This window comes from Ursus arctos, unplaced genomic scaffold (assembly GCF_023065955.2).
Source record: "Ursus arctos isolate Adak ecotype North America unplaced genomic scaffold, UrsArc2.0 scaffold_23, whole genome shotgun sequence".
Lineage (NCBI taxonomy): Eukaryota > Metazoa > Chordata > Mammalia > Carnivora > Ursidae > Ursus > Ursus arctos.
Genome location: NW_026622908.1, coordinates 48003775 through 48014705, shown reverse-complemented (window position 1 = coordinate 48014705; position 10931 = coordinate 48003775). Strand labels below are relative to the sequence as shown.

Here is a 10931-nt window from a genome sequence, read left to right as displayed (position 1 = left end):
TAACGTCCCCAAACCAAACTGTTTCTCGCCTACCAGCAGCAAACTGGATAACCAGGAACGGTCACATATCCAGCAAAGCAGTCCCCGTGTAACCCCACCAGTGTCCACGGAGCCCTCCTGCTGGGACCCGGGCCCCCTGTTCGTGTTTCTAAGTGTGTGTGACTGAAGACAGACCCGTCCCACACTTGGTTGCTCCTGTGTACCCCACGTGCAAGGTCTCGCTGGACCCATGGGAACGGCGTGCACACCTGGGACCCTTTCTGCTCACAGCCTCCTCTGTGACCCCTCAGACTCCAGCCCTGACTCAACTTCCCCTGAGCAGCCTTGGAGCCCAGGCCCACCAGGGTCCCCGCCCTCCAGCACAGGCCCCCACCTGCTGCCTCTGAGTGCTTCCCAGGCTCGTTGTTCTCACTGTGTGGGTGCCCCTGAGGGTCTGACCTCAGGACCCCCCTCCCAGCTCCCACCCCCTTTGCTGGTCCCACCTTCCCACACACACCCAGTGGCTGTCACCTGCCCGGCTCCCCATCGAACACCCTCATACTGTGAGCCCCCAACCCCTGAGCAGGCTTCCAGACACACTAGAGCCCAGCACCCCAGCCCCAGTGCTATGGCCTCCTGGCTCCCCTCCTGTCCACGTCTCTGAAGCTGGGACAAGGGGGGTGCTGGCCTGTGCCTACGGCTCCGTTCTCCGCTCCTGTGTGTTGCCAGGGTGGCTGGTGTGGGGCCTCAGGGAACCCCCTGCTGTGGCCCCCATGTGCCAACCCACAAGCAGACAGGCATACATGTGAACACACGTGCACACATGGACTTGTGATGGCTTCGCTTCATCCCCCCCACCCGGGTCCTATTCAGGCCCAGACTCATCACCCACCCTAGTGGGCCGCCCTGCCCCCCTCCCCCCCCCCCGTCCCCAAGAGCAAGGCTGCTGGGTTGGGAGTGGGGGCAATTGGCAGGGCCTGCCCCCCTCAGAACAGCGGGGTTCTTCCATGGGGCTGCTCCAACAGGGCGCTGGCAGGCCCTGCCCCTCAGGACATACGACTGCCCCTTAGAGCTCTTCCCGCTTCATGTCCCACAGAAGGAGGGTAGGAAACACGGCCTCCAGCCCAGGACTTGCAGCGTGGAACCCCCCAGTGCTTTGGGCAGAGCCACAAGCTCACACACGGCGTCCGACCAGTCAGTCGGGTCCGGCCTGGCAGGGCTCTGGCTCCGTGGACAGCACCAGGCCCTCGACTGGCGTGGTTACCGAGGGGGCTCTGCTGCTCAGAGACCCCAGGCCCACGGAGTTCAGTGGCTGGGGGGTGGGGAGCCAGCTGTCTCTGGCTACTGGCAATCCCAGAGTCTCTCCCCATGTTTCATCCCAGGAGCCTGGCTACACCCGTGGGGAAAACCCGACTGCCCAGCCCCCTGGCACCAACCGGCTCGCAGGGGTCCTTCTGCGGAACAGGAACAGCTTCTCTGAGCCGGGCTTTGTACAGCGGCCCCCACACCCTCGCCGGGCAGACCGGGCTAGCATGGGCAGTGAGAGGCCGAGCCCCTCAGCACAGCCTGCGGGTCCACAGGGGAGAGAGCCCAGTCCTGCCCCCACCGGCCTGACCGCAGTGGGGGCTGGCCGGGAGGGGCCTGAGTCATCGGGGCAACCCTGCCAGTTCGGCCCCTCCCCACATCACTGGTGAAGAGGCCTGGCTCCCACGACCCCTTGGCCACCGCTCAAGGACCACAGCAGAAACGGAAAACACAAGAGTCTGTATTTTGCATGTGAACTGGTCACTCCGTCGCTCAGGAAAGCACACGTCCGAGTGGAGCCTAGAGCAGGTCGTAGAAGTAGTCCAGGCCCTGGCCCAGCTCCCACATGGACACTCCGACGCCCAGCTCCTGGGCCAGCTCCAGCCGCGCCTGCACAGACTGCGGGCCCACGGCATCAGCCCCACCTCTCACCCCCGGGGAAGACCCCGTGCTGACCACCCTTGCTCACTGCCGCCTCACCAAGGGCAAAGCCATGGTGGGGAGGGGTTGCACCTGCTGTCCCCACCCCCAGCATCAAGGCCGGCCCACGCATACCTTCAGAGTTGGGTAGAAGACGATGTGCCTCCCACCACGGCTTCTGCAAAAGAGGATGAGGCCTACTGCCTCCTGCTGGCCTCTGCTTCTCCTGCCATCCTCCACTCCAAATGAAAGGGAGTGCCGGCCCCGCCTCCCCTTCGAGCCGAGGTCTCAGGTCCCCTTGGAAAAGGCCCTGCACAGGTCCCACTCCTTGGGCTGGCCCGACCCTCAGGGGCAGTGCTCCAGCTGGTGGCCCAGGGGCCCTTGGCCAGCCTGGGCAGGCACAGCCCTCCCCTAGGGCCTCCTCCCGGACACTCACTTCTTGTACTCGAAGAAATGCTCTGCTGCCTGGCTGTCCCACATGATCCGGGGCCTGTGGTCCTTCAGCATCTGAATGTACCTGGGGGAGGCCGGGGCATGGGTGTGGGAGTCCTTGAGACCGCCCGAACACCTGGAGAGGCACGGCCGCCGAGGCTGTCACAGGTGGGGCAGCGCGACTCGGGGGCCACCACCCCCCGCCGGTATAGGCAGTGTCCACGGCACGCCCGGATGTGGGAGGGTGATGAGTGCACCCTGGACGCAGGAGCACAGGACGGGGCCTGGGACCCTCAGCCCTGGGCCTGCGCGGGTGGGGGCCTTGTGTCCTCCCTCGGGTGGGGGAAGGACAGAGATGCCGACAGACGGACGGCCCCTGAGACAGCAGCACCTGTGGGCTGCGCAGCTAAGTGTGGGACGGCACCAAGGGGCTGCGTGTCCCGATTGGGCCTCTTGCTGTGTCCTCTCTGCCCCATAAGTGTCCAAGTGGACGGAGCGAGGGCACGTGCATTTGGGGGCAGAGCACATGCTCACGGGGACTGCTGAGTGTCACAGGAGAGGCAAACTCAACAGACAGAACGCAGCTCAATGGTCACCGGTCAGTTGGAGGGGGGCGGGGGGCTGCTAAGAGGGTCCAGGGCTTCTTTTTGGGTGGGGAAAATGTGGAATTTGAGGTGCTGGCTGCATGACTGAATGCACTGAACACCCCCGATGCTGAGTTTGTGGGGTGCAAAGGAACCTCCCCCCAAAAGTGACAAGGCCTCAGATCAGAGGGTTCCAAGGCCAGAAAGAATCAGGGTGCGTGTGTGCAGGACCCACCACAGCCAGGGAGGGAGGACCCCGAGGAGGGCGGGAGGGGCGTAGGGTCCCCCAACTTCAAAGGAAACTAGCCTGTGGCTTCTCACCTTCCACGGTGAGGCCTGAGGTCTCCCACGTGCTCTGCTGGGACCCCCACCCCCACAAGACCAGAAGCATGTGGGGGGCTGGGTCGAGTCTAAGCCACCCATGCTGGACCTCCGTTGAGCTGGCCTGAGGACCTGTCCGCACCCCAACCTCGGGAGGGGTCCCCACCAGCCCAGACCTCTGACCTCCCCCTGGCAAAGGGGCCTGGGGCCCGATAAACACAAAGGGTGGGACCCACATGCCCAGTGGCCTCTCCTGGTTGCCGTTCCTGCTGCAGCCAGAGCCACCATGCCCCACCCCCTGCCAACTCAGACCCCTCGGCGCAGCCCCCTGACCTGGCTTCCCCAACGGCCCCGCAACAGTCTTCTCGGGCTGGGGGTAGGCACGGCGGGGTCTCCCTGATGTAGGCCCACACTATGAGTCCAGCGGGTGGTGAGCCAGCCGCTTCTTGGGTGGTGGGAGGAGCCTGGTCCGCAGGGGCCCCCCGTGACAGGCAGCGGGGCTCCCCCAGGACTGCCTTTCATGGGCAATAAACAGCAGCCCAGCTACAACAGAAGGCACCCGGAGAGCTGTGCTGTGACAAAGCGTGACCTAAGCCAAGCAAGGCGCACATGGAGGCCCAGGACCAAGACAAGAGCTGGGTGCTTGGAGGCAGGACTCAGCAAAAGGAAAGAAGCGCAAAGACAAGGTGCGGAACTGGACAGAAGGCCCAGGGCCACAGGAAGTCGACCCCAAGAGGCAGCCCAGGGAGGCCAGCCAGGGGCTGCTGGAGTGAGACGGGGCGCAACACGGTGACGCTGGCAGAGCCGCTGTGCCTGTGAGGTCCACCCTACAGCTCCCCGCCCACAGGGCCTCACACGGATCTGCTGTCCTCAACCAGGAGGAGTGGGGTTCCCAGCGCTGCTGTCTGGGGCTGGCGGGCCACAGGGACTGGCCTTACAGAAAAGCGTCTGTCCCCAAATGGCTGCGTGCCCGCGACCCCCTGGTGCCCTGGCTCTCAAGGAGACTTCCAAGCATGACCTGCCCTTCAGGGACCCATCTGGCTGTGCTCCAGCTGGGGTTTACTTTCACTGGGGTCCTGGGGGGATCCCTGGGCAGGAGCAGGAGAGGACCCTCAGGGTGGGGGCTACAGGCCCCAAAGGTTCAGAAGAACAGGTGCCCACCTGGATTGCTGCTGGGGATCTTGTGGGGCCAGGCCAGACCCTGGGGAACATCTTGGCCTGCCAGGGAAGCAAGACTTTGCAGGCATGGGGACCTATGTACAGATCAGCACCTAGGCCCACACCACCTCCTGGGGGATTTCATGGCTGCCCAGAATCCCCAAAGTTGGAAACTGACCGGACCAAGCAGAAGAGCCTGGCCATGGTCATGACAGGTCCGTGCGGTGTCCAGGGATGGTCAACAGAAACTAGTAAGTTGCGTGGGAAACTCGCACTGCAGACCATGGCCCCCTGTGGCCCCCTTGGCAGGCAGAGAACCCAGGCCTGGCTGGCGGAGGCCAGGAGACCACATGCCAGGCCTGAGGGAGCTGGCCTCCTGCTCCTACCACGGGCTCCTGGCTCTGTCTGGGGGGGAGCAGATGGTGAGGTGGCTGATCACACACTTCCTGGAAGGGAATGGGGACACCTGCCACAAAGGACCCAGGTCTCAGCGTCAGGAGAGGCCAAGACAGGGATGGCAAACAACCCTGAAACAGGCTGCCCGGGCTTCTGTCAGTGCGAAAGCTGACCACCCTGAGTGACTGTGGGGTTCTCCTGCACCCCACACCTGGCCCATCGTCACCTGCATGGGGAACAGGGTCTGTTGCTGCAAGTTCCTGGGGGGGATGGCCACAGTGTGCATCTCGGTGAACTGCATTTCTAGAGTGCTGGATCAGAGCCCACCCCACAAACAAAGGCATCAATCTAGAGCCTTGCTAAGCGCTTCCGTCTGGCTCATGGATCAAAGAGGTGTGGCCTCGAGAGGGGCACACATGTTAGCCCTCCTCTGCGGGCCAGGAGGACTGCCTGGAAGAATCAGGCCATGGGCAAAGGAAGTGGAGTGAGACCCATAGGGGCCTGAGGGGCGCCTCCCTGTTGGTGTTACAGGGGTGGGGAGGCACTCGGGTGCAGGAGGGCTCACGCCAGGTGTGGGGAGAGTGCTCAGGCCACACTGGGGGGGCTCATGCTGGCAGACGGGCCAGCGCCCATCACCCCGCTCTGTGTGTGTCCTTTGTTCTCACCAGGAGCTGCTGTCCTTTCTTGGACTGCAGCTCTGACCCCGGGACTGACCTAGGGGGGTGTGACCCCCTCCCCAGGCTCAACTCCCCTCTTGTAGAGGGGGGGATGTCCCCCATGATCCCCGTCAGCTGGGGCTAAGCTCACTGTGACACGAACCCCAGGGAAGGTGCTGTGCTGGGAACTGTCCTCTGCTTGAGACCCCACTTTGGCAAAGGTCCCCTAAGCGTGAGTCTGACTGCGTGGGGGCCTGTGGGGAGTGACTGCACTGAGGGCCGCGTGTCTGCCCCTCCACACCTCGTCCGGGGCTTGAGGCTCAAGGATCCCTTGTTGGGATAGCAGCCCTGACTGCCACTGGGCCAGTGAGAAGCCCCTCCTGGGACCCCTGTGGGTTCCTCACAGGGCTCAGAAGCCAGCCCCCCCTAGGCGCCCCACCCCTGGACAGTGGGCACCCACACACCACGGCGTGGAGCACAGCCCCTCCTGCCCGGCGTGGAGGGTATGGCCCCCAGATTACCAGGATCCAGAAGGGGACCCCCAGGGGAGGGGAAAGCCAGGCAGGAGATGGGCCCCCTGGGGGCACCTGTTCCTTCCCTCAAACATCCCTGGGGGCCAAGGGCACCTTCATCCACCCTGATCCCGCTGCACAGGCACATAAAGCACACCGGTGGAGCCCGCACCATCAGCCCTTTTGACCTGCAGCCCACGATCGCCTGGGGGCCCGTGGGGGGATGAGGAGGGGCACGAGGAGCCACCATCAGGACCACAGAGTTTCTTGCCTGGTCTCAGGGCACCAGGCCTGGCCCCATTCTACAGCAAGGCAGGCAGAGGCCTGGGATGGAGGTGACTCTGGGGCAGCCCTACACCACAGCTCGCCCTAGAAGCAGACGTGACCCCTCGCCTGCTTCAAAATCCTCAGGCTGGTCAGCACCCGATGCCCGGAGGCTGTAGTAGTGACCCTGCCTGCCGGCCACAGGCCTGTCCTGCCACCCAAGGCCCCTCAGCCCCTCTCTGTGGGACACACCCACCGGGCAGGACCCAAGTGGGACCACAGCCCGACCTCCACATGCCCTTGAGGGGCGTGAGCTGTGGCCCTGCCACCTCAGCACTGTGCCCGCTCTGACCCATGGGAGCCCCGCTGAGCTGCCATCTGCTCCGGCCAAGGTGGGCGGGGGCAAGAGCTCGTCCTTGACACACAGTCCCGCCACACCCCCTGGGCCCACAGACCACTCTCCCCCCAGCCCCCTGCCCTCAGGCAGGCCGGAGCCGGGCTGCCCCCTCCTTGGCCTCCCACCGGCAGCTCTCAGTGGGGCACGGCTGGCTGGGAGGCAGAGGCTGGCAGCCCGGGTAGGGGGACATCTCAGAAGAGGGCGGGGAGCAGGACGGGGGGACAGCCAGAGCCCCCGCACATCTGAGGGCAGGTGGTGGGGGGGGGCGCACATACCCACACGCGCCGTCATAATCGAGGCCCTGTCTCCCTGCCTTCAACGGTCAAGGGCCAGAAACTGGCGGCCAGCGGAGGCCGCGGGGTGCCCTCCATCACGTGACCCAGGCTGGGGGTGTGCGGGGTTCACTGCCAGGCTGGGGTTAACAAGCCTGACAATCCACTCCATGTGCCGCTGTGGGCCTACACTGAGTGAATAAACAGTAACTCTCCAGCCCTGAGGTGGTGGCAGATGGACTGTGTCCCCCAGATTCCTATGCTGGAGTCCTGACCCCCAGCACCTCAGGATGTGGCCGCATCTGGAGCTGGGGCCTTTACAGAGGTGCTGGAAGTTAACACGGGGTCACCGGGGGGCCCTGATCCCATGGGACTGGGGTCCTTATGAGAAGAGGGAATCAGGACACGGACACGCATGGAGGGATGACCCCGTGAGGACCCAGGGAGAGCACAGCCGTCCACACACGAGGAGAGAGGCCTCAGGGGGACACTGCCCCACCCACGTGGGCATCACGGGACAGGGGGACAGTGAATGTATACAAGCGCAGGCTGCCTGAGCACCGCAGGGCTAACGCCTCCCGGCCCCCACAGGCTGGGCCAGCAGAGCCCAAGGCTGCAGCAGAGGCGGCTAGGGGGCACTGGGGGCCTCTGGCCTTACACGAGCATGCTCCTACTCCCAGCTGACCGGTCAGCAGACAGCATGGGTTAGGGTTAGGTCCCTGAAGGCATGGGGCTGGTGCTGGGAGCCCAAGCTCAGGACGTGGCTCTGTCCATTGCCTCCTTGAGCCAGGCACCCGGTGAGGGACATGGGGCAGAGCAGGGGCACCAGAAATACTTCCAGAACTTTCTCAGCCATGCCCTGCCAGAAAGGAGCTGCAATGGGGGAGGGGCAGCACTAAAAGAGCACAGAGCAGCTCTGGCCAGAAGGACAGGTAAACAGGAAGGGGGAGCTCTCCGGGTTGAGGTGGCTGGGTGCCGAGAACCCCAATCTGCTGCACGGACATGGGGCAGTGCCCCAGCAATTGGCCAGGCACCATCTCAGCCCCCCAGCAGCTGGGGAGCCACTCCTTGGCCTGCCCCACCTCCTGCTGTCTATGCCACATCCACGCCACGTCCACGCCACTTCCCCAGACCCTTCCCAGCAGAGAGGGGCAGGCCTTGGTTCAGAGACACAGAGTGCCCCCCGTGCCAGAGGCCAGGCAAGGAGTGGGCACCACAGGCTGCACCAGACCCCAGCATCAGCTGTGCAGACATGGGACATGGGCCTGAAGGAAACACAGAAGCCCCCCGCCCCGCTGGGTAGGTGGCTGGCAGCAGCCCTTCAGAACCCACGAGTCCAGCCAAGGACCATCCAAGCAGCTTCTGTCCCCCCCACCACGGCACAGCTGGAGGGGGTCACCACGGACGACAGGCACGGACAGGCCTGGCGGGGCAGCAGGCATCGGGTAGTCGGCCGCCCTGCCTAGGCTGACACGCCATGTCCCTGGTGGAGGCAGATGACCTGCAGAGACACCCCACCCCCCCCCGCCACAAGTACGGCAGGCTGCAACAGGCGCGCACCCAGGTCACAGCATCTGAACCCAATCCCCACCGACAGGAAGGTGCTCCAGAAGAGCGGCCGGCTCACGTGGTTTCCAGACGCCCCAAACGAAGGTGAAGATTTGGGATCGCAGAAACACCCAACACCCAATGAGGCAAAACGCACAACGTCTGGCGTCCAACCCAGGAGCACAGGTCTGCAGAGCTCCGGCCAGACAGGAGCTCGGGACGAGAGCCACCAGCTGCCCGACCCAGGGCGGGTCTGCCTCAGGGCACAGCTGTCGCAGCCGAGCCCACACGTGCAAAGAGCAGGAAACACGGAGGAGGACACCCGACACGAACTTCTGGACGTGAGCCCCACAACAGGTGAGCGGGAAAGGCGGGGAGGGGACAGCTCACGAAACACAGGCACAGAACACCAGTGAAAACCGGGCCAGAGAGAAAAAGACACGAGAACCAGCGGGCGGGACGAGCCGACTGGCCTGACACCCAGATTTGAGGGCCCGAAAAAGAAAAGAGAAAGAAAGGGATAGAAAAAAACATTTGAAGAAACTAGCCAAAATTTTCCAAAGTTCATGAAAGTATAAACACACGGGTCCCAAAAGCTCAATGAAAACCAAGCTCAAAACACATAAAGAAACCATACAAGGGGACACCTGAACCAAACCGCGCCGGGCTCCGTGTCGTTGGACAGGTCGCAGCAGGAAGACGGAGACAGGACAGCCTAGTACTACACACTCAGCAAAAGCATCTTCCAAAAAATCAATGCCAAATGAGGCTGAAAGCGTCTGCGACCAGCAGAACCGAAAGGGAGAGACACAAGCGGCCCCGCAGGCGGGACACGACCCCACGCGGGTGTGGGTGTGCGCCGGAACCAAGGGCTTCCCGGGCCAGCCCCACTGGCCACTCGGACGGTCCGCACACCTGCAGATGGGGCAGAGCCTCAAGGGGTGTCCCCCAACCCGACGTGGCTCTAAGCCACCACCCCTGGGAGACGCGCAGAGCCGCGGGACAGCGGGGGCCTCACCTGGCCCCGACGACGGGCTCGCGCGCGTCCCTGGAGGCCGCATAGTCCGTGCCGTAGAGGTTGAGCCCCAGGAGGATCTTGCTGCGCCACCTGGACTTGGGGTCCAGGACCTGGACACAGGCTCGGACCCAGGACAACGGTGCGTTGGGGCCAGGCCTGCGGGGGCAAGGGAGGAGGGGTCTCAGCAGCAGCCAGAGGCCTCCTGCCACGTCCCGTGGGTACCCCGGGCTGCGACAGCGGGCTGTGCGCAGGGGGAAGGAGGGCAGCGGACACCAGGCCTCCCGCGCTGCCTTCTAGCTGGACCCGGGCCTCTGCGGTGGACACAGGCAGCAGTGGGCAGCACTGTGACACTGCCCACACCCGAGGCTCCCTTGGAGGCAGCGATCCCACCCACAGGAGCACCTTCTCCTTGGCAACAAGGCAGGCCCAGTGCCAGCGGCCACTGTACTGCCAGAGATGGACACCCCGGGATGGGGTTCCCATGAGGAGACATCTCTGCCCTCTGTCACATGCCCTGGAAATACGAAGGCTGCCCAGTGCAAGGGCAACTGTGGGCTTCAGGGGAAAAGGGACCAGGCCCCCCGTGTCCCTGGAACCGAGAGCTGACGGCAGTGCAGCCCCAAGGACGCTGGTGGCAAACCAGGCCTTGCCCTGCTGCCCATCCAGTGTCTGGGCCCAGAGGAGCCATGTATATCTGTGCCAAGTCATGGAACCCACTGGGCCCCTTGGTGCCCACACTCACTGCTGTGCTGTGGGGTAGTCGTAGGTCATGAGGCTGAAACCGTCCAGCACGGGGGCCAGCTGCTCGAACTCCTTGTGTGTGAACATGCCCAGCTGGTCAGTCCTGCAAAAAGATATGCATGACTAGCACTGCCCCTCTCACAGCCCGGCCGGCCCTGTCCCCAGCTGGCACCTGAGTCCACCTGAGGTCTGAGCAAGCTGGCTGTGAGGGCCCCCAGACCACGCCCCTTCCTCCCTCCACGCTGACAGGGCTGCAGGTCACTTTCCCTGGAAAGTAACTTGTCACTCAGTTACAGGGCACAATCCGTGGCGAAGTCAGGGCCACATTCCAAGAGCAGGGATGGGCTGAGGCCAGGAGACCGAGCCCAATGTTGGCAGTCAAGCAAAGGCTCATTTCTCTCCCTGTCCCTGCCCTCCCCACCACGCATCCAAGGCCGAGATCAGCCTTTCTCTGAGATGGCCCCATTCCCACAGGTGGTCCCACCTGCTGGCCTGTCTGCTCTGCCTGCAGTAACCCCTGAGTGCCAGATCCCCGGGGGGACTCTCCACATGTGAGTAAAAACAGGACCCTGGGCAAGTGTGTCCCACTGCAGGGGCCTCAGAGGTGGTCATCCACTCCATGGGACCCGGGTGCAGCCCCACTCCAGCCCAGAGGAGAGCCTCTCCAGTTGCCTTCGGGGGGGCAGCCAGCACGCCAGGCCCAGGCCCC

At 64.1% G+C, this 10931-nt stretch overlaps 1 protein-coding gene across 2 annotated transcripts in view; it reads right to left on the bottom strand.

The window, feature by feature from the left end:
- Positions 1 to 1728: 1728 nt before the first annotated feature.
- Positions 1729 to 10931, bottom strand: part of CHID1 (chitinase domain containing 1) — a 29244-nt gene continuing 20041 nt past the window's right edge. For both annotated transcript variants that reach the window (XM_048213785.2, XM_048213788.2), the window contains exons 9-13: positions 10224 to 10325; positions 9482 to 9637; positions 2360 to 2440; positions 2059 to 2101; positions 1729 to 1902 (exon numbers count right to left, since the gene is read on the bottom strand). In XM_048213785.2, coding sequence (XP_048069742.2) covers positions 1804 to 1902; positions 2059 to 2101; positions 2360 to 2440; positions 9482 to 9637; positions 10224 to 10325 — 481 coding nt within the window. In that variant the 3' untranslated portion in view covers positions 1729 to 1803. The remainder of the gene's footprint in view (positions 1903 to 2058; positions 2102 to 2359; positions 2441 to 9481; positions 9638 to 10223; positions 10326 to 10931) is intronic.